At 39.4% G+C, this 23,935-nt stretch overlaps 1 protein-coding gene across 3 annotated transcripts in view; it reads left to right on the top strand.

The window, feature by feature from the left end:
* Positions 1 to 23,935, top strand: part of SIMC1 (SUMO interacting motifs containing 1) — an 82,490-nt gene that overhangs the window by 34,884 nt on the left and 23,671 nt on the right. For all 3 annotated transcript variants that reach the window (XM_042991909.1, XM_042991905.1, XM_042991917.1), the window contains exons 2-5: positions 1,012 to 2,481; positions 6,291 to 6,523; positions 7,268 to 7,337; positions 18,458 to 18,612. In XM_042991909.1, the coding sequence (XP_042847843.1) occupies positions 1,012 to 2,481; positions 6,291 to 6,523; positions 7,268 to 7,337; positions 18,458 to 18,612 (1,928 nt within the window). The remainder of the gene's footprint in view (positions 1 to 1,011; positions 2,482 to 6,290; positions 6,524 to 7,267; positions 7,338 to 18,457; positions 18,613 to 23,935) is intronic.

The following is a 23,935-nucleotide window of genomic DNA, read 5'->3' as shown; positions in this document are numbered from 1 at the left end:
TTTATTAGGTTGGTTGAGCAGAGTATCTAGCTAGCCCTTCTGATGAGAAATGGAACTTTTTTTTTAAATACTGGATTTACTAATACTTCATAGAGAATATTTGCATTCATATTCATCAATGAGATTGATGGATAATTAGGCTATTAATTTTCATCCACACTGAGACAGTTTTGAGAGTTGAAAGGGAGTACAATATTTTAACATGTGTATGGCACAGAGATTGATTTTAGTACCATGGGCAGGTGTCATTAGGGTTTATGAAGTACCTAATCATTTTGGCAAGGAATGGAGGTAAAGATAGGAGGTTTTCCAATAATGAACCTAGTTAGGGCTCAGACTTACACTGTTGGTTTTATAACTGTTATTGCATTACTCTACATATCTGACTATAAGGTAATTATATATTGAATGAAGTTGTACAGAGAAAAAAGGAAACGGACCTGGGTTTGAATGTGTGTGTCTGTGACTTAATTGTATAATCCTTAGGTAATGACCTAACTCTTCTGAACTCCATTTTCCCCATCTGTGTAATGGAGATTATAAGGCCTACCTGATAGGGATATTGTGAAAGTTAAAGATACGTGCAAGCACTCAACATGTTCTTAGCACATAGTAGATTCTCTTATATTAGCTTACCTTCTTTAGTTTCTGTTGTAAGTAAGTAAGTAAGGTGCTTTTCCAAACAAAGGTTGCTTTTTCCCTTGTGACTTAAGGTTACAATCTTCCCTACAACTCCCCTATTTATCTTGGATCAGAAAAAATTTCCCACTATGCCCTCAGTTATATGCATGTGGCATTTGGATAATTTAAGATGGTATAGAAATTGACAGATTGACAGTAGCAAAATTTTGACCAAAGGAAATACTAATGCTTATGGTATATAAAATGTATAAATTTTCAGTGAAGTGAAAAGGTAAAATATGATTATCCTTAAAAGCTCAGATGCAGATCTTCTTAGATAAAGCAAAGGCTCCCTACTTGACCACTTATATTCTCATAATATTTTAACAGGACTTCATTGACTTAACCAGAGAAACCAGACCAAGGGCAAAGGATCGCAATGGACTCTGTGTGATTGACCTGACAAGAACTGAAGAAGAAAATAGACCTATTGCCACTCTTGACTTGACCCTAGAACCTGTTGCTCCTTCCCAGAAGGAGCCAGCCAGTCTTCAGACATGTGCCAGCCTCTCCAGCAAAGAGGTGATGGAAGGGCGGGTAGACAGAAGCTCTCGGCCTGCAGCACGGAGAATCATTAACAGCGATCCTGTGGATTTGGACCTTTTGGAAGAAACCGCATTTGAAGGTCCACAACCTCCTACATCCGTCAGTGGGGACTCTATTTATGCAGCAGAGCCAAATTGCAGCTCAACTGCATTCAAAGGTGACCTTGGCTTCTTGGCAAGCCTACAGCTATCTTCAGATGTTCGCTCCCGTTCCCCGACAAGCAATAATGGTAGCAGCAGCAATCAGAGGGCACCCTTGCCAACCCCACAGCAAGATGTGCCTTGCCCACCACAAGCCTTGCCATGCCCACTGCGAGCCTTGCCATGCCCACTGCGAGCCTCGCCCTGTCCACCACGAGCCTCCTCGTGCCCACCACGAGCCTTGTCATGCCCACCACAAACCATGCAGTGCCAACTACAAGCTTTGCCTCACCCGCCTCAAGAAGTTCCATGCCCTCCTCAAGAGATGCCATGCCCTCAGCAGAATGTGCCAAGCCCACCTCAAGACTCATCGTGGCGACCTCAGTACTCACCCAGCCCACCTCAAGACTCACTGTGCCCACCTCAAGACTCTCTGGGCCTACCTCAAGATGTACCAGGCCCACCTCAAAACATATCATATCCACAAGATGTGGCACACTTACGGGATATGCCACAGTCACTGGGAGATGTGCCACAGTCATCAAGAGACACACCACAGTCGCCAGAAGACGTGCCACGGTCACCAGTAAGCACGTCACAGTCACCATCAGACATGCCACAGTCACCAGCAGATGCGCCACAGTCACCAGAAAGCATGCCACGTTCACCTGGAGAAGTCCCACACTTCCCAGGAGATATGTTCCGTTCAGCTGGAGACGTGCCTTGCTTGCCAGGAGACATGCTATGCTCACTTGGAGATTTGCCTCACTTACGACAAGACTGGCCTGACCCTCCCCAAAATGATATACAGAACCATGACATCCCTATGGATGTCTCAGCTCCATCTTCTCCAAGGTCCTCTCCCAGTCCACAGTCTCCACAGTTTGAAACTTCCTTAGAGAAAGTTCCTTGGCTCTCTGCTACAGAAACACCAGCTAGAAAAGAGAGATCACTGTCAGAGCCTGCTAACCCCGAGTCTGCCCAGGTACAAGCACGAACACCACAAGGTGGGTTATACAGCAGACCATGCCTGCATAGACTGAAGTACTTCTTACGACCTCCAGTGCATCACCTCTTCTTCCAGACACTAATACCAGATAAAGACACAAGAGAGGTGAGCTAATATGTCTTCCCCTAGGGATTAGGTGTCCTTTGTATAGGCCTAGCATAAATATGCATGAAAGAACAGGCCCAGTATAAATTTGATATTTTTATCTTTCCTCCACTTGTGGAACCATGTAGTGTAGAGTCAGACCTGGGTTCAAATTTCACCCCCACAGTGAAAAACTGGCACTGTAGAAGTCACTTTACCTTTCTGAGCCTTAGCTTCTATCCTATACGTAAAATGGAGATAAAAACATACCTCACAGGATCATTAAATGACATAACATATGTAAAAGTGTCTGTTAGAGTGTCTGGCTCATTATAGGTCTTCATCAAATGCTTCTCTTCAATTCCTATGCCTTTCCCTTCCTGATGCCCTTATTACAGCTCCCATATCACAGAAATAGTGATACCCTTGACACTTCAGTGCTTCCAAAATTATTACTTTCTGACTTTTGGGGAGGAAATTCGGTTTTAAGATTTTAATGGGAGGGGCGCCTGGCTGGCTCAGTCAGTTAAGCAACCAAGTCTTGATTTTAGCTCAGGTTATGATCTCACAGTTCATGAATTCGAACCTGACCCCCCTCCCACCCCACAGGTTCTGCACTGACAGTGCAAAACCTGCTTGGGAGTCTCTGTCTCCTTCTCTCTCTGCCCCTCCCCTCTTCATGAGTGCATGCACACTTCCTCTCTCTCTCTCTCTCTCTCTCTCTCTCTCTCTCTCAAAAATAAATAAACATTAAAAAAAAAGATTTTAATGGAAATGCTACTTCCCATTGGTCTTTATTAAGCTGTGAGAACTAAACCAGATGCTTTTCTTAGCAGATGTAAGAAAAAGTTTGTGGCTAGGTTTTATAATATGAAGCTATTTTTTCATCATCCATAACCATATTCTCAATGTTAAGAAGACTGGCTTGAGGGGCACCTGTGTGGCTCAGTTGGTTAAGCCTCTGACTCTTGATTTCAGCTCAGGTCATGATCTCATGGTTCATGAGGTCAAACCCCAAGTCAGGCTCTTCACCAACAATGCGGAGCCTGCTTGGAATTTCTCTCTCTCTCTCTCTCTCTCTCTCTCTCTCTCTCTGCCCCTCCCTGGCTCAGGCTCACTCTCCCTCACAATAAATAAATATATAAACCTTAAAAAAAAAAAAAAAAGACTGGCTTGAGGTAGTCCATGAATTCAGAAGGTGCATTCTTGGAGCAATCAGGAATCCCATGTGGCCTGTTTCAGGCATTCACATCGATTTGGCCTTGAAGATTGAATTTTTTTCTCTCATTTTAATTGTTGTTGTATCTTCTAATACGTTTTATGTCTTCTCTTTCTGAATGACTCTCCCTAACTACCCTAGCTCATTCTCTTTATTCCTGTGGGTTTGCCTCAGGATGGTGATATATCAGTCCATTATCAAGAGCATTTGGAGGACTTGAGAGAGTTTGTGTTTCCTTAGTCAAGGCCGTAGTGCTTTGTAAGTGCTACAAAAAGTAGCGAGGCCGCCAGTGGATGCAAATGGGACACCACATCCCCTTTCTGTGTAAACACAGCTTGGATTATAAGATGGCAGTTAGGCCAAACAAAGGGGATTTTTCTTCCTCATCTTTATTTCTTACCTTAAAGAACTTCGGCCATCTAGAATCCATCTGTAAATCTTTTTGGTCTCTCCTATTATTTCTTTTGGGCTTTTAATAAGTACTTCTTCAACCAGGTCGTTTTCCCCCCAGAACTTCTTAGCCAGTCCCCACGCTGCCTGCCGCCTACCAGCCTTTGGCCTTAACTCCTCTGAGTCTTTCTTTGTTTACTCTAAAATAAGTTATAATGCTCATATCATAAAGTTGTTTGACCTAAAAGTAAATACATAAAGCACAAAGCCACCTTTCAAGGCCTAAAGAAATATAAGTCTTAGTTCCCCTTAAGTATATGGGCATCAAAAGAATTTGTAAACTTTATCTGCTGTAGATGTCCCCATTTGTAGGCAAGAAATGCATAATATAGGTTCAAATATAGGTAAAGTGCCTCACATGTGAAATAGTCACAAAAGCAATATTGTTTTTTGGTTTTCTCTTCTCTGGCTCTTAATTTTCATTACATGACATGTACAGTATTGGTCTCTGATCAGTGAGATAAGGGGTTACCCTTAGGTGATGTGAGGCATAAGGAAAGCTAACTAGACTTCTCCGGAAAATTTTCTGGAAGGACAATTCTAGTCATCATTGTTTTACTGTCATATATAAGCTGTCAGACCTTTGGTTGATGTTTTAAATTTAATACTTGGGGTGCCTGAGTGGCTCAGTCAGTTGAGCATCCAGCTCTTGATTTTGGCCCAGGTCATGATCCCAGGGTCATGAGATCAAACCCCACATCGGGTCCGCACTGGACATGGAGCCTACTTAAGATTTTCTCGGGGCGCCTGGGTGGCTCAGTCGGTTAAGGGTCCGACTTCAGCTCAGGTCATGATCTCGCGGTCCGTGAGTTTGAGCCCCGCGTCGGGCTCTGTGCTGACAGCTCAGAGCCTGGAGCTTGTTTCAGATTCTGTGTCTCTCTCTCTCTCTCTGACCCTTCCCCGTTCGTGCTCTGTCTCTGTCTCAAAAATAAATAAATGTTAAAAAAATAAAAATAAAAAAAAAGATTTTCTCTCTCTTTCTCTGCCCCTCTTCCCCACTCATGCGCGCGCTCTCTCTCGCTCTCTCTCTCTCTGTAAAATTAAAAAAATAATAATAAAGTAAAATAATAGGTTTAATACTTATTCTCAGATTTTAAAAATAATACTTGCTGCTCAGTTGCCTTTTTAAACATAGGCATTTAAAATATTTTAATGGGGATTTTTAACAAAAATATATTTATTATTATTGGTTTTGTTGTTGAGAGGTAGTATGAATTTAGAGGGTAGATATGGGGTTACACCACCCATGTGTGAAACCAGCTTCTGACATTTGTTGCATAACAAGTCCTTACTCTCTAAACCTCAGCTTCCTTATCTATATAGTAGGAATAATAATAGTAGTAGTAGGGCTGTGAGAATTAAGATGAGGATAAGTCAAATGTTCAAAAATTATCGTCATTATTGTTATTATATTCTGATGTCAGAAAACTTTTTCATGTTTTTCCTTTTGATTGTGAAAGTAATATGTATCTATTATGGCAACATACAGAAGAACGTATAGAGGCAAAACATCTGTAATTCCAGCACCCCAGATAATAGAAAACCACTTTTCACATATTCTCTCCCAGTCTTTATATACATACTTTTGGGAGGTGGGAGGGAAGCAACTTAACATTTACTGTTGACAGTAAATCAATAAAATGGGATCTTATTTTAACAATAAAACATATTTAAAGCATCTTTCGGGCCACCTGGGTGGCTCAATCGGTTAAGCGTCCGACTTCAGCTCAGGTCATGATCTCACAGTTCGTGAGTTTGAGCCCCACATCAGGCTCTGTGCTGACAGCTCAGAACCTGGAGCCTGCTTGGGATTCTGTGTCTCCCTCTCTTTATCTAAGTATCTGATAATAGTATCACAACTACCCTATCTTCCCACCTTCACTCCAAAATCTACTTAGGCTAGCTCTTGACTCTTGTACTTCTTTTCTGTGCTTTTAGCACAGATGAAATCATATTATATGTAGAACTGTGAATGCTTATTTTTTAACTTAATATAAGTATTTTTCCATGTCGTTGAAAGTTTTTTAGATAAGGCTTTTCAGTCTTTTTATTTTTTATTTTTCAAATGCATGGAAAATTTTGCTGTCTTGAATCTGTTTCAGATCCTGTGTATATATGTCTATAGAAACCTGTTCTGATTGGTTTATTTTTATCTCTACAGAGTAAAAGTCAAAAACTAGAACCCATTCCTCATCGAAGACTAAGAATGGTAACAAACACCATTGAAGAAAATTTTCCCCTGGGGACGGTGCAGTTTTTGATGGACTTTGTGTCACCCCAGCATTACCCACCCAGAGAAATTGTGGCTCACATCATCCAGAAAATCCTGCTCAGTGGCTCTGAGACCGTGGATGTACTGAAGGAGGCCTATATGCTTCTCATGAAAATTCAACAGTATGAACCTTTGATGTTGGTGAATCTCCTAGAGAATCTGGACTCAGGGCACATCTTTCTCTTGCCTGAGCTTGATTGAGCTAACCAATTAGAGAGGGTGACTTAGTGTATTAGTGTTATTTGGATTGCAACTAATGGGAAACCCAATCCAAACTGGCTGTAACAGCTGATAAAAGAGAATTTAATTATTTATTTTACTAGAAGCCTAGGAATAAGACTTAATTCAGTTCAGAATGGTTACCAGGATCCATTTTCCTGCTTTGCTTCTCTCTTGAGGCTCCACATAGTAGTCTTCTCAGCCTCCAGCTTTTGTGAGAGAAAGCCCACTTCCTTTATAATCACATAAAAGTTCTGAAATTTAGTCTTGTAGGCTTTAATTGCAATAACATAGGACATGAGCCCATTTTTGAACCAATCACTGAACTGAGGGATAGAATATCATGATTGGCTCAATATACTTCATGGGCTGGGATCCTGGTAGGGTAAAGCTAATGGGCTAATAGCAATAAAGAGTTGATTTCTTCAAGGCAAAATTGGGGTGCTGATGTCTTCCAAAAGAGAAGCGAATACTGGGTAGCAAAAAAACTGAAGTTCTGCTACCGTCAGATGACATGGTATCATGTCAAAGGATAGACAAAAGCAGTGAGGATAAGAGGAGGTTTTTTTGTTTCTGTCATCTTCCAGATCCCATCCCTTCTTCCACTATACCCTCTAGAATTCTAATTGATGTCCCTTGAATTTCAGGCTACATCCAGCTAATGCCAAGACAGTGGAGTGGGACTGGAAGCTGCTCACTTATGTCATGGAGGAAGAGGTAACATAACAATTATGAGGGTGTATCTTTTGCATAGGAAGTTTTAACTAGAAACAAAAGTGATGACAAATCTGGTAGTAAAGTCTTTGCCATTATTCCATCCTTATATTCCCACCCTCACCAAAAAACTCCTTTTGAAATGGTATGTGCTGTCTTCCAATTCAAAATTGAATACCTTCACTTATCCCTCTCCTTCTTGAGATCCCATTAAAAATAATAGTAGATGAATAGTGAAAGGTATAAATCCATGGCAATGAAAATAAGGGGAAGGGCAATAGATTTGAATGAAAACTAGAAGAACTAAAGGAAATGTAAGTGTTGACTGGTAAAGCTAGGCAGAGAAAGCCATAGGCTGTAATACATGTAGAGGTGGCTGCAGTCAAGGAGAAAGGAAATCTCCCTTTAGAGTAAAGAGGTTTTCAACTCAGAAACACAATATATACAAGAGGGTTAGAGTCAGATGTGGGCTGTAAATCTGTTGAAAGTTTGCAGATAGAACTGACAGTCTTTCCATTCTTGAGTACAGAAAGTTCAGTCATCAGGTTACCTACCCTTCAGGCAAAAAGTCAGAGGACTTATTTTCTAAAGACATTGAATGAAACATCCGTCATAAACAAAGGCACCTAGTATAGAGTTGGTGCTGCAGAAAAGAAGTCTTCTGCATTCTGACTTTTAGGGATCTCTAAATGGCCAGGATTCTGTCTGCTCACCCAGAGCACTTGGATGGAACAAATTATTTTCAGCTTAGAATTCCATACTCAACAAAACTATTATTCAAGTATGAGTGTAACATAAAGACATTTCCAGACATGTGGGAACTTGAAAAAATATCCTCACACCCATTTCTTCAGTTACCTGAAGGTATGCATCTAAAGAAGAAGGGATTAAGAAAGAGGGTGGCACAGGATCCAGGGAACACTAGATCTAATCCAAGAGAATAATACAGAGAATTCCTAAAATTATGGTGAATAGTAGACCTACAAAGCAGTCAGTCCAGATTGGAGCAGAATAATTGAGGGCTTTAAGAATGATCTGGGAAACATCACCTAGATGATAAACAAGCTCCAGGCTATTGTTCTCCATGGAGACGCCAAATTAAGAAAAACATACGGACCAGAATACTTTTGTGAAAACTCTGGAGATCAGTTGAGAAGCCTCAGTACCCAGGAGAATGCATAATCGAGAAGGGGCTCAATGAAAGGAGTAGGAAGATTTGTGTTATTTGGTGTGCCCATGCCCCTCCCCCGACCCTGCTTATCATGGTGCAACTGGAAAGAAACTTCACATGCCCCGGCTCCTCCCTCAAGATGGAAATAAAAAAGTGGACCTTGAGCCAGTGTCCTGGCTTGTTAGGGAGCTGCGCAAGGGACAGTTGTTTTCTCACCTGACTCAGATCACTGATGGGGATAGTGGTATAGTTTGGAAGCTGCTGAAAAGACAGGTGAGCACTGTTCCACAGGCAGGGAAGCAAGAGATTGTGGCTCCTGAGACAAAGGCAAGCCATTTGGGAAATTAAGACAGATAAAAGCACACGCTCAGTGCAGAGCCTGACGGGCTAGATCTCACAACCATGAGATCATGACCTGAGCTGAAATCAAGAGCTGGATGCTTAAATGGTGCCCCCCTGACAAAAGAGTGTTTTTGAACTATCTTAAAAATGTACAAGGAACTAAAAGAGAGCAGAGATAGACAACTAACTGCAGCATGAAAATTATGTGTGAACAAAATGAGAGTATTAAACAAAAAACTATTAGAATCAAACATATTCTGGACCCGAAAAGTGTAACTGAATTGAAAAATTCACTAGAAGGATTCAACGGCGTACTTGACCAAGCAAAAGAAAACTGGCAATGAACTTGAAGAAAGGTCATTTGAAATCATTGAGACAGAAGAGCAAAAAGAAAATACAATGAAGAAAATTGAAGAGAGCCTAAGGGACCATGGGACATTATTAAGTGGGCCATATATGTATTATGAGAGCCCCAGAAGAAGAGAGAAAGGGGCAGAGAACTTACTTGAGAAAATAATGACCCCAGACTCCCCAAACCTGAGGAAAGAAATGGATATACAGATTTGTGAAGTTCAACTCCAATGAAGTTAAACCAGAGACCCACACCAAGACACATTAAATCAAGTGTCAAAAGTTAACAAAAGGTAAAGCCAGAATCTTGAAAACAGCAAGAAAAAAGTTGCTCACCGCATGCAAGGTTTTTAGCAGAATCTTGCAAGTCACAAGGCAGTTGGATGATATATTCAAAATGCTGAAGGAAAAAAAGCTCTTAACCAAAAATACTTTATCTGGCCAAACCATCCTTCAAAAATGAGGGAGAGCAGCAGGAGAGAAGCAACACATCACATACAAGGTCTCAATAAGATTATCAGCAGATTTCTCATCAGAAATTTTGGAGGCCAGAAGGTAGTGGGCTAATATATTCAAAGTGCTAAAGAATAAAAACCAAGAGTTCCATGTTCAACAAAGCTGCTTTTCAAAAATGAGGCAGAAATAAAGACCTCCCTAGATAAACAAAAGCTGAGGGAGTTCATTTTCACTAGCCCTGCCCAGCAAAAAAAGCCTAAAGGGAGTCCTGCAGAGTAAAATGAAACACTGAACAGTAACTTGAGCCATATGAAGAAACAAAGATGTCAATAAAGGTAAATACATGGACAATTACAAAAACTATGATTGTAATAACAATTTATAATGTTTGGTTTTCTATATGGTTAAGTGACTAATACAAGTTTCATAATTATTAGTCTAAAAGCTAGTATTACTATAACTTTGAAACTCCACATTTTGCTTTCTATGTAATGAAAGACACTAATGCATTTAAAAGAATTATTAATTTGTTTTGTATGAAGATGTAGTTATGTGACATCAACAACCAAAACAGTAAGGGACAGAGCTGTAAAGCAAGTTTTTATATGTTATTGAAGTTAAGCTTGTACAAATTCAAATTAGAGTATTTTAACTTCCGAATATTAAATGTAATTATGGTAACCACAAAGACAATAGCTAGAGACACAAAAGGAAGCAACAAAGGAATGTAAACATTTCACTACAAAAAATCAACTAACAACAAAAGACAATAATGCAGGAAATGAGGGACAAAAAAGCTATAAGGCGTGTAGAAAACAGTACAATGACACAAGTGCATCCTTCCTTATGAGTAACTGCTTTTTATTATTTTTTTAAGTAATCTCTACACCCAACAGGGGGCTCAAACTTACAACCCTGAGATCAAGAGTCACACTCTCTAGGGTGAGCCTGGGTGGCATAGTCAGTTTAGCATCCAACTTCGGCTCAGGTCATGATCTCACAGCTCATGAGTTTGAGCCCTATGTTGGGCTCTGTGCTGACAGCTCAGAGCCTGGAGCCTGCTTCTGATTCAGTGTCTCCGTCTCTCTCTGCTCCCACCCCACTCATGCTCTGTCTCTCCTTCAAAAATAAATAAACATTAAAAAAAAAAAAGTCACACTCTGTACTGACTGACCCTCTTTCCTTATAAGCAATTACTTTAAAATGTAAATGTAAATGGGTTAAACTCTCCAATCAAAAGACACAGATTGGCATGATCCAACTACATGCTATCTACAAAAAACAGTTTAGATCCAAAGACACAAGTAGATTCAAAGTGAAAGAATGGGAGAAGATATTCCATGCAAATAGTAACCAAAAGAGCACAGGTGGCTGTACTAATATGAGACAAAATAGACTTTAAGTCAGAAAATGTTACAAGAGACAAAGGAGGACATTATGTATTAATTAAAAGGTTCAATACAACTCTGAGATACAATAATCATAGATATTTACGTACCTAATTACAGACCATCAAGATACAAAGCAAAAACTGATAGAATCAAAAGGAAAAATAGTTCTTTTTAATTTTTTTTCTAATGTTTATTTTTGAGACAGAGACAGAGCATGAGCAGGGGAGGGGCAGAGAGAGAGAGGGAGACACCGAATCTGAAACAGGCTCCAGGCTTCAAGCTGTCAGCCCAGAGCCCAACATGGGGGCTCAAACTCCCACACCGCGAGATCATGACCTGAGCCAAAGTCAGACGCTCAACCGACTGAGCCACCCAGGCACCCCAAACGGAAAAATTGTTCTATATTAATAGTTGGAGACTTCAATACCCAACTCTCAATAGTGGATAGAATAACCAGAATGGGAGATAAGTAAGGAAAGAGAGAAATTAAGCAACACAATAAACTAACCAGATCTAATAATTATATGCAGAATAGTCTACCAACAACAGTACCCACTTTCTTCTTGGTGCATAAGGGGCATATTCCAGGAAAGACCTTATTTTAGGCCATAAATTAAGTTCCAATAGATTTTAAATTTTTAAGTTTATTTATTTTGAGAGAGAGAGGGCAAGCAAGGAAGGGACAGAGAGAGAGGGATGGGGAGGATCTGAAGCAGCTCCATGCTGTCAGGGCAGAACCTGATGCGGGGCTCAAACTCACAAACCATGAGATCATGACCTGAGCTGAAACCAAGAGTCAGACATTTAACCAACTGAGCCACCCAGGTGCCCCAAGTCCCAATAGATTTTAAAAGATCTCATAGCAAGTATCTTCATTTTGTGAAACCAGCATCATCTGGATATTAAAACCAGATATAAACACTACAAGAAAACTGTAGACCAATATCCCTTATGAATGCTCATGCAAAAATCCTCAGCAAAATACTAGCAAACCAAATTCAGCATATCATATGGATTATACATTATGATCAAGTGGGATTTATCTGGGAATACAAGGATGGTTCAATATAAAAAATCAGTCAGTCAAATACACTATATTAACAGAATGTGAAGGACAGAAACCACCTGATCATCTCAATTGATGCAAAAAAAAATGCATTTGACAAGATTCAACACATTTTCATCCTAAAAACTAGGAATAGATGGAAACTATCTCATAAAAACCCTATATGGAAAAACCCCAGCGAACCATATTCAATGGTGAAATACTACAAGCTTTTTTTCTAAGTTCAGGAATAAAGCAAGAATACCTGCTTTTGTCCCTTCTATTCAACATAGTATTGGAAGTTCTAACCAAAGCAGTTAGGCAAGGAAGGAAATAAAAGACATCTGAATTTAAAAGCAAGAATTATCTCTATTCATAGATAACATGATCTTATATGAAGAAAACCCTAAAGATTCCACACAGAAAGATTGTTACAGCTAATAGGCAAATTCAGCAAGGTTGCAGGATACAAAATTAACACACAAAAATCAATTGCATTTCTGTGTCCTAACAATCTCAAAACGAAATTAGGAAAACAGTTCGGTTAACAATAGCATCAAAAACAATAAAATACTTAGAGGTAACTTAACCGAGGAGATGAACAATTTGCACACTGAAAATTATAAAACATTGCTGAAAGAAAATGAAGACATAAATAAATGGTAAGACATCTCATGTTCATAGGTTGAAAGACTTAATATTGTTAAGATGTCAATAGTACCCAAAGTAATCCACATATTCAGCACTATCCCTATCAAAATCCCAGCAGCATTTTTTTCAGAAATAGAAAAATCATCCTAAAATTCCTATGGAATCTTAGAGGACCCTGAATAGCCAAAACAATCTTGAAAAAGAACAAAGTTGGAGTATTCATACTTCTTGATTTTTAAACATATTACAAAGCTACAGTAATCAAAACAGTGTGGTAATCTCATAAAGACAGACCTACAGACATGTGGAGTAAAATGGAGAACCCAGAAAAAAAAAATTGTGAATATGATCAAACGATGTTCATCAAGGGTCCCAAGACCATTCAATGGAAAAAGATAGCCTTTTCAACAAATGGTTTTGGGAAAACTGGATAGCCATATGCAAAAGAATGAAGTTGGACTCTTATCCAATACCACATACAAAAATTAGCTCAAAATGGATCAAAGATCTCTTACATCATGCCAAAAACTATAAAACTCTTAGAAAATATAGGGGAAAGCTTCATGACAATTGGATTTTACATTTTTCTCTGGTATGACACCAAAGATACCGGCAAAAAAAAAAAAAAAAAAAAAAAAAAAGGCAAAAATAGGCAAATGGGACTACATCAAAGTTTAAAACGTGTGCACCAAAGAACACAATCTGGAATTAAAAGACAGTCTGTGGAATAGAAAACATTTTGTTATTTTTTTATAAAGTATTTTTTTCACTTTTTTTTTTTTTTAAGAGAGATTTCACACATGCACAAGCATGAGCAGAGGAGGGCAGAGAGACAGAGAAACAATCCCATGCAGGCTCCATCCCACAACTGTGAGATCACAACCTAAGCCAAAATCGAGTCGGGCACTCAACCAACTGAGCCAATCAGGCGCCCAGGGGAAGACATTTTAAAATTGCATATCTGATAAAGGGTTAATATCCTGAATATATAAAGAGCTCCTTAACTCAACAACATTTAAACATTTTATTACAAAACTGACAGAATTAAAGGGAAAATTGAACAACAAAATAATCTGATTTTTAAAAGGGCAAAGGACTTGAATGACCATTTCTCCAAAGATGATATACAAGTGGCCAACAAGCCTATGAAAGGATGCTCAACATCACTAAATCACAAAGAATGGCACATCAAAACCACAATGAGATATCATCTCACACCCATTCAGGATGACCACTATTAAAACAAAATTTTTTAACAGAAAATAAGTCATGAGTTGTGGCAAATTTGTAGAGAAATGAGAACACTTGCCCACTGTGGGTAGGATTGTAAAATTGTACGACCACTGTGGAAAACTATATGGTGTTTCTTCAAAAAATTTAAAAAAATTATTATATGATCCATCAATCCCACTTCATATATTCCCACAAGCGTATACATGTAAAAGAATTGAAAGAAGTGTCTTGAAGAGATATTTGCACACCCATGTTCATAGCAGCATTATTCACAAAAGCCAAGAAGTGGAAGCAACCCAAACGTCCATCCGTAGATGACAAGGTAAACAAAATGTGGCATATACAGGTACAGTGAAATATTCTGCTTTAAATAGGAAGGAAATCCCATATGCTACAACATCGATGGTACCATAATGAGGGTATTATACTAAGTGAAATAAGCCAGTCATAAAAAGACCCTGTATAATTTGACATACACAAAGTATCTATAGCTGTCATTAATATAAAAAGCAAATAGAATGTTGGTTACCAGAGGCTAGGGGGGAGGGGGAAATGGGACATGATTGTTCATTGTGTGTAAAGTTTCATTTTGCAAGATGGAAAAGTTCAGGAGATCTGTTGCACAACTACATGAATATACTGAAAAATGATTAAGATAGGGGTGGCTCCATAGGTTAGCATCCGACTCTTGGTCTCAGCCCAGGTCTTGATGTCAGGCCCTGTGTTGGGCTCCATGCTAGGCATGAGGCCTACTTAAAAAAAAAAAAAAAAATACAGGGCCCCTGGATGGCTCAGTCAGTTAAGCATCCGACTTCAGCTCAGGTCATGACCTCACAGTTTGTGGGTTTGAGCCATGCATCAGGCTCTGGCTGACAGCTCAGAGACTGGAGCCTGATTAGGTTTCTATGTTTCCCTCTCTTTCTCTGCCCCTCCCTTACTTGTGCTCTCTCTCAAAAATAAAAAATAGGGGCGCCTGGATGGCTCAGTTGGTTAGGCATCCGGCTTCGGCTCAGGTCATGATCTCGCGGTCCATGAGTTCAAGCCCCGCGTCGGGCTCTGTGCTGACAGCTCAGAGCCTGGAGCCTGTTTCGGATTCTGTGCCTCCCTCTCTCTCTGCCCCTCCCCTGTTCATGCTCTGTCTCTCTCTGTCTCAAAAATAAATAAACGTTAAAAAAAAAAAATTTTTTTTAAACAAATAAAAAATAAATGGTTAAGATAGTTAAGTTTATGTTATATGTCTTTTTACCACAATTTTAAAAAGAAAGTAGGCAATAACAAATGTTGGCAAGAAAGTAGAGATACAGGAAGTCTGATACATTACTGGTGGGAATGTAAATGGAACAACCACTGTCTAAAACAGTTTGACAGTTCCTTTAAAAAATTAAACATAAACTTATCATATGACCCAGCTATTCAGCTTCCAGATACTGACCCAAGAAAAATGAAAATATATGTCTAACAAAGGCTTACATGTGAATGTTCATAGCAGCCTTATTCATAATAGCCAAAAAGTGGAAACAACCCAAACGTCCATCAACAATTGAATGGATAGGGGCACCTGGGTGGCTCAGTCAGTTGAGCCTCCGACTTCGGCTCAGGTCATGATCTCACAGTTTGTGGGTTCAAGCCCCACATCAGGTTCTGTGCTGACCGCTTGCACAGAGCCTGGAGCCTGCTTCAGATTCTGTGTCTCCTTCTTTCTCTGCCCCTCCCCCACTCACGCTTTGTCTCACTCTGTTTCTCAAAAATAAATAAAAGTAAAAAAAATTAAAAAAACAAGCGGGTAAACAAAATGTGCTATCTTCATACATGGGAATGCTATTCGGTAATTAAAAAAAGTGCTCTTGATATATGCCGTGACATGGACAAACCTCAAAAAATATTAAGCTACATAAAAGGAAGCCACTTACACAAGGTCATATAGTGTATAGTTCTCCGTATATGAAATGTCCAGAAGGGCAAATCAAGTAGAGCCATAAAGTAGAGGAGTGGTTGCCTGGGGCTAGAGATGGGAACGGGAACTAACTGTAAATAGGCATGAGGGATCTTATTTCAGTTATAAAGATATTCTAAAAATTGGTTATGGCCATGGTTACCATGCTCAATAAATTTACAACAAATCATTGAATTGCACATTTAAAGTGGGTGAATTTATAAGGGTTGTCAATAAACTTGGTTTTTCTTTTTTAATGTTTATTTATTTTTGAGAGAGACAGAGCCTGAGTGGGAGAGAGACAGAGAGAGAGGGAAACACGGAATCTGAAGCAGGCTCCAGGCTCTGAGCTGTCAGCACAGAGCCCAATGTGGGCGTCAAACCCATAAACTGCAAGATCATGACCTGAGCCAAAGTTGGACGCTTAACCAACTAAGCCACCCAGGCGCCCCAAAAAAGTTGTTTTTAAAAATGAAAAAAAAAAAAAAGGGAAAGAAGGATATTCTCAAGATTCAACACCATTCTTGAGGAGTTAAAAGAAGTAAAGTGATAATTGTAGGCAATATAGGGAGGATAAAAAAGAAACTTTAAGAAAATCAAAAAGCTTAACAAGAAAGAAATTATTTTCTTAGTGTACTATATGGATTTCCAGTGTAGTAAATAATTTTAACATAGTCCTCATACTGTAAACACTATTTAGTTATAATATTTAGAATCAATTTATATACAAAACAAAACAATTTTAGCCTTGACAATGGAAAGCACTAGATGATAAAGATTAGGAAGTGAAAAGGGATAGGATCTCTGAGTAGTAGGGCTTTTATAGCATCTTTATCTTATAAAATTGGGTGTCAAGAGATACTATCTGTAGATGATGGAACATAAATTGAGATAGTTATTTTAGGAAGAGAAATGGGGAAGTGGCATAAGTGAATTAAATCTTTATCTAACACAGCAGAAGCCAATAATGTCTAAAGTTGATAAATCAAGAAGTAATGATATGAGCATTTTTTAGAGATGTTTAGAGTAACTTTCAGAAGAGTAAAATTTCACTCTAGGGTACTGCAGGGGGCAAGCAGTAGTGGAGAGTGGTGTTAGTGAAAGACTTTCATCATAAATCTAGCATAATTACTTGATTTTTAAAAAATTTGCACCAGAGTGCCCGGGTGGCTCAGTTGGTTAAGCATCAAACTCTTGATTTTGGCTCAGGTCACGATCTCATGGTTTGTGTGCTCAAGCCCCACTTACACGTTGACAGTGCAAAGCCTGCCTGGGATCCTATCTCTCTGCCCCTCTCCAGCTTGTGCACACTCTCTCTCAAAAATAAATAAACTTTTAAAAAATCATTTGCACTAATTAATGAGGATTAGAAAAAAATATGCACATTGGAAGACAAAGTTATCACATCCTTACCTATTTATTTATTTATTTTAGAATTTTTTAACGTTTATTTATTTTTGAGAGACAGAGCATGAGTAGGGGAGGACCAGAGAGAGAGGGAGACACAGAATCCAAAGCAGGTTCCAGACTCTGAGCTGCCAGCACAGAGCCCAATGTGGGGCTCAAACCCATGAACTGTGAGATCATGACCTGAGCCAAAGTCAACACTCAACTGACTGTGCCACCCAGGTGCCCCTCTCACCTCTTAAAAAAAGAAATCATATGTGCTTACAATGTTTATTCGTTTTCCTGCTTACTAAACTGTACCCTAGTCCATGAGTTTATATTCTCAGAGTATATACCAACCCCCTGCTGTTTGAAAAGTTCCTAAAGAATCCAGAAACAGTTTGGGGCCTTATTCTTTGAAGTTTGAAAGCCCGAGCTCCTGGTCCTACGTCCCAGCACTTGTCTCCCAGTAAAGGGAAATCAACAAATGGTGCATGTCTGCTTGGCATGTCACAGGTATTTATACTGGCTTTTGTATACTTAAAATTATCACCACTTAAATCAAGAGACAGTGAAACTCAGAAGGGCAAGTTGAATGAGTATAGATCTGGGTTTAAAACAATCAAACAAAAATAAATACATAAGATCTCTGTGCCATCAAAGCCCATGCTCTTTACCTACAACAGTTCAGCTTTCTCAGTTAGAATCATTTCACCTGTAACAGAAAACTCAACTTGCTTAAACAATAAAGATGTGAATCAGCTCACGTTACTAGAAGTTCAGCAGTGGTATGGACATCATGACTGCTTGATCCAGCAGCTCAACAGGATCATATAGGAACCAGTTTTTGTCTCTCTATTCTGATACCCACAGTTTGAGGTTTATCCTGAGACTGATAGTCAAGTTTAGTGAGAGACGACTTCTCATGGCTATCTATCTCTTAAAATTAGGACGTCTACAGTCCTGAGCCTCCAGGCTCTGGGATTGCCCTGTTTTCCCTCTTTTAAAACAACCTCGATTGCCTGCTCTCTCTCAGGAGCTTCTCTTTTAGGTACAGACATACTTCGTGATGCATGGCCTTCTCTTGGGCTTCATATTTAGGAGAGCCGAATGCTCACTCATCAGGAAATTGAGAGGAAATACTTCTCATTTTTTCTTCTACAGGGGCAAAATCTGCCTGGGAGAGTCCTTTTTCTGCGTTATGTGGTACAGACCCTGGAAGATGACTTCCAGCAGATCCTGAGGAGGCAACGACAGCACCTGCAGCAGTCCATTGCAAGCACTGTGCTGTCCTGTGACAAGCAGCCCCACAATGTCAGGTAACTTAAACTAGCACCTGAGCTCAGGGATGTTAAGAAGTAGGAGCCATAGGTGGGCAGCTACTCAAGGCTGGAGAACATCAAATGGATGAAGTTTCATAGTCACACAATAATATAACAGGGATAGTTATTAAAACTATAGACAAGGAGTGCCCGAGTGGCTCAGTCGGTTAAGCGTCTAACTCTTGATCTCGGCTCAGGTCATGATCTCACAGTTCGTGAGTTCCAGCCCAGCATCAGGCTCCATGCTGACAGTATGGAGCCTGCTTGAGATTCCCTCTCTGCCTCTTCCACGTGCACACGCTTTCTCACTCGATCTCAATATAAATAAATAAAAACAAAAAAAAATTATAGATGATCCTAGAGGCATCTGTGTGGCTCAGTCGGTTAAGCATCTAACTTCAGCTCAGGTCATGATCTCGTGGTTCGTGAGTTCGAGCCACGCATTGGGCTCTGTGCTGACAATGCAAAGCCTGCTTGGGATTCTCTGTCTCTCCCACTCTTTCTCTGCCCTCCCCCTGCTTGTACTGTGTCTCTCTCAAAAATAAATAAATAAACTTAAAAAAAAAAAAAGAACTACAGACGATTCTAAAAGAAAATCTCTCTGTACCAACCGTGTGTTGAGCACCACAGCCTTCATGGTTTTTGGTTTTTCTCAAGACTGTCAGACGTCCTTTGGTGTATTTCAGAATTGTCCAGACAGCCTCAGGAGATCTAAGGGAAAACCTTAACTTGCATAAAACTTTTCACAGCTTTTATAAACCTAGATTTATTTCCATCTCCCTGAGTACCTCAGGAGAACTCTCATTTGTCACTATTAGTTTCTAAAAAGTAATATAATAGGTCCTGAGGCTAACAATAAGGTACAAGATGGTAGCAAGCATGTATTCTTTTTTTGTAGAATCAGGGCAAGTGGGAGCTTCTGGAAGCTTCAGGACAGGGAACTACTATATCCTTATATGAATAGGAGAAAATGTGATTTCTAGGGTGGCAATCTCAGGCTGGAATTTTCTTCCTGGAACTACAACTCGTGGGTTCTTTTGTTTTTTTTAATTTAAAAAAAATTTTTTTGTGTGAGACAGAGAGGCAGAGTGCGAATGTGGGGAGGGGCAGAGAGAGGAGACACAGAATCCAAAGCAGGCTCCAGGCTCTGAGATGTCAGCACAGAGCCTGATGCATGGCTTGAACTCACACACAGTGAGATCATGACCTGAGCTGAAGTTGGATACCCAAGCAACTGAAGCACCAGGCGCCCCCCATTTTTTTTTAAGTTTATTTATTTTGAGAGAGACAGCACGAGTGGGGGAGGTACAGAGAGAGGGAGAGACAGAGAATCATAAGCAAGCTCCATGCTGTGTGCAGAGCCCAACATGAGGCTCGAACTCGTGAACTACAGGATCACAACTTGAGCAGAAATCAAGAGTCGGATGCTTAACCAACTGAGCTACCCGGGCACTCCAATCCTTACTTTTTTTGGAAATGGTTTTCACCAAGCTAGTGTACCAGCATCCTTTTTTTTTTTTTAACAGCATCATTGAAACTCTTCCACTCATATTTACATTCTCATATGTTCTTGTATGTTTGTTAAAAATAGTTTTCTATAGGCCAATATGGGATATTGACTGTTGTAACTACTTTAATAAAAAAAACAAAAAAGAGGAAGCTTCATACTGTTTTGAGCATCAGTCAGCTTCCCCCCTTAGTTTGCATGCCCATACCCATTTTCATAGATGTGGCATTTTCTGTAAAGTTTAAATGTTAATGATTATAGAATAGAAAATCAGTAAGTAGATCTACAAAGAGCACAGGATAGTGTAGTTAGGTAGTTTTTTGTTTTTTTAATGTTTTATTTTTTATTAGAGTGAGAGCATGGGCGGGAGAGGGGGACAGAGGATCCAAAGCAGGCTCTGTGCTGACAGCAGTGAGCCCAATGCAGGGCTTGAACTCACAAACCGAGATCATGACCTGAGCCAAAGTTGGATGCTCCACTGACTTAGCCACCCAAGTACCCCAGCATAGTTGGGTTTTAAATAGAAAAATAACAATTTAGGGACACTAAAGATTGATCTTAGATTGAGGTTATGGTTACACAGATGTATATATATATTTACCAAAACTCATCAAATAAAAATCTGTGTGCAATTTATTGTATATAAACTGTACCTCAAAGATGAGGGCTTTTTTTTTTAATTGAAGTATAGTTGACACACAATGTTTATCAGTTTCACGTATACAACACAGTGATTCAACATCTCTATATATTACGAAGTGTGGCCACCATCTGTCACCATACTACACTTTTATAATATCATTGACAATGTTCCCCATGCTGTACCTTTCATACCTGTGACTTATTCATTCTGTAACTGGTAGTCTATACCCCCCCAGTCCCCTTCACCTATTTTACTCATCCTCCAAACCCCTGCCCTCTGGCAACCACCAGTTTGTTTTCTGTATTTACAAGTCTGTTTCTTTTGTTTGTTTTGTGTTTTTACATTCCACAAATAAGTGAAATCATATGGTATTTGTCTTTTTCTGACTTACTTCATCTAGTGTAATATCTTCTTGGTCCATCCATGTTCTTATAAATGGCAAGATCTCACTCTTTCTCATGGCTGAGTAATATTCCTTTGTACGTATGTATGTATGTACATATATATATATCACATCTTTTTCATCCATCCATCTATTGGTGGACACTAAGGTTGCTTCCATGTCTTAGCTATTGTAAATAATACTGCAGCAAACACAGTAGTGCATCTGTCTTTTCAAATTAGTGTTTTCATTTCCTTTAAATACACACTAGTGGGATTAGTGGATCATATGTTTTTTCCTGTTATTAAATTTTTGATGAACTTCCATACTGTTTCCCCAGTGGTTGCACCAACTTACATTCCCAATAGTGCAGGAGGAGTCCCTTTTGTCCACATCCTTGCCAGCATTTGTTATTTCTTGTCTCAAAGATAATGAGGTTTTAAAAATCAGTCTCTATATTACCCTGGTCTTACGGGGTTTTCTTTTCTTTTTTAACTGTGCATACAAAGAGTAAACTAGTTCTATAAGGTTTAAGAAATACACTAGTTCCCAGGTTCCCTCACCTGCATTTTTCTTTTCCACAGGGGTAGCTACTTTCCACTCGTTTAAGTGATTTTTTTAATATTTACCTCTGTATGGCTAAATAACATGTTTATGTTGCTAATTCTTGATTTTTCATTATTAGCTATTATCTATTGACTTTCCACATGAAATAAGAGTAGTTAAGGGGCGCCTCGGTGGCTCAGTTGCTTAAGCAGCTGACTTCAGTCGGGTCATGATCTCGCGGTCCGTGAGTTCGAGCCCCGCATCGGGCTCTGTGCTGACAGCTCAGAGCCTGGAGCCTGTTTCGGATTCTGTGTCTCCATCTCTCTCTGACCTTCCCCCATTCATGCTCTGTCTCTCTCTGTCTCAAAAATGAATAAACATTTAAAAAAAAAAAAAAAGAGTAGTTAACTCTTTTTCCTCCCTACCTCCTCCTGGGCACACACATGTTTCCCTGCCCCCATGCTATTAATTTATTTATATCATAATTTTGTTCAGATCAGTATTCAATGTTTCTATTGTTACGACGATGTATGCTAGTCAGAGTTGAGCCAAGTCCTAAATAAACTATGATTATTTTTCCTTTAATTCATACCTTTGTGTTTCCTTACAGTTAATAATTGCCTTATTTTTAGTTCCCCTGTATTCTTTTTGCATATTGGAAGTCAACCCCAAATTCTCTATTTGGTCTAAATCTCCCTTCGATGTTTATTTGTACTGGGTCGTCATATTCTTGAAGATCTGTGGTGGAACTGTTTGACCTCCTTCAATCTGGATTAGTTGTCCTTTTTGCCAGCTTTTATCCTAAATGTGAGAATTTCCTTTGTTTCCAAAAGTTGGATCTTTCGTTTATTTGTCCTGTGTCTTCTCTTTATTGGTTTACTCCCTCATTTGATGGATCGGTCTCCAGTAGCTTCTTAGAAAGGGATGTGGAAAGTAAAATTTTGAGATGTTATATATCTGAAAATATTTTATCTTCCTATATGTTGACTGATAACTGAGTATAGATATTTAGATTAGCAATAACTTTTCTACAGAGTACTGCAGGAAATCTTCCATTGTCTTCCACATTTGCTGTTAAAAAGTCATAACTACCTTGATTACTGATTCTTTGTATATGCCCTAATTTTTTCCTCTGAAAGTTTTTAGAATCCTACTTGTTTTGCCCAGTATGCTTGTTGTAGGTCTGTATTCATCCATTGTTCTGGGCCTTCGGTGTGCCATTTCAGTCTAGGAACATCCTTCATTCCTGGAAAAGAGTTTTTATCTCTGCTATCATGTTTTTAATTTCCAAGGGCTCTTTTACTTTGTCTCTAAATGTTTCTTTTTTAAAATAATAAATATGGGACACCTGGGTGGCTCAGTGGGTTAGGTGTCCAACTCTTGGTTTTGGCTCACATCATGATCTCATAGTTTCATGAATTTGAACCCCGCATCAGGCTCTGTGCTGACAGCACAGAACCTACTTGGGATTCTCTCTCTCTCTCTCTCTCTCTCTTTCTCTGTCTCTCCCTCTCCCACTCCACCCACTCCACCCACCCTCCCCTGCTCACACTATCTCTGTCTCTCTCAAAAATAAATAAACTTAAAAAAAATTAAATTAATAAATAGTATTCTGTTCTTGTTTTCTTCTTTCATGGGTCTGTATTTCCTCATATCTTTGGTGACACTAATTATAGCCTTTGTTTTTGTTTTTTTAATATAATTTATTGTCAGGTTGGCTAACATACAGTGTATACAGTGTGCTCTTGGTTTTGGGGGTAAATTCCCGTGATTCATCGCTTACATACAACACCCAGTGCTCATCCTAACAAATGCCCTCCTCAATGCCCATCACCCAATTTCTCCTCTCCCCTGCCCTCCCCCATCAACCCTCAGTTCTCTGTATTTAAGAGTCTCTTATGGTTTGCCTCCTTCCCTCTCTGTAACTATTTTTTCCCCTTCCCCTCCCCCATGGTCTTCTGTTAAGTTTCTCAAGTTCCACATATGAGTGAAAACATATGATATCTGTCTTTCTCTGACTGACTTATTTTGCTTAGCATAATACCCTCCAGTTCCATCCATGTTGCTGCAAATGGCCATATTTCATTCTTTCTCATTGCCAAATAGTATTCCATTGTGTATATAAACCACATCTTCTTTATCCATTCATTAGTTGATGGACATTTAGATAGCCTTCGTTTTTGTTTATTCTCTGTATAGTCTTATTTTCTCCCAAGTTGCTTTTTTAGGGGGAGGGGAGAGT

This window comes from Panthera tigris, chromosome A1 (genome assembly GCF_018350195.1).
Source record: "Panthera tigris isolate Pti1 chromosome A1, P.tigris_Pti1_mat1.1, whole genome shotgun sequence".
NCBI classification, from domain to species: domain Eukaryota; kingdom Metazoa; phylum Chordata; class Mammalia; order Carnivora; family Felidae; genus Panthera; species Panthera tigris.
This window is presented reverse-complemented; position numbering and strand designations above follow the sequence as displayed.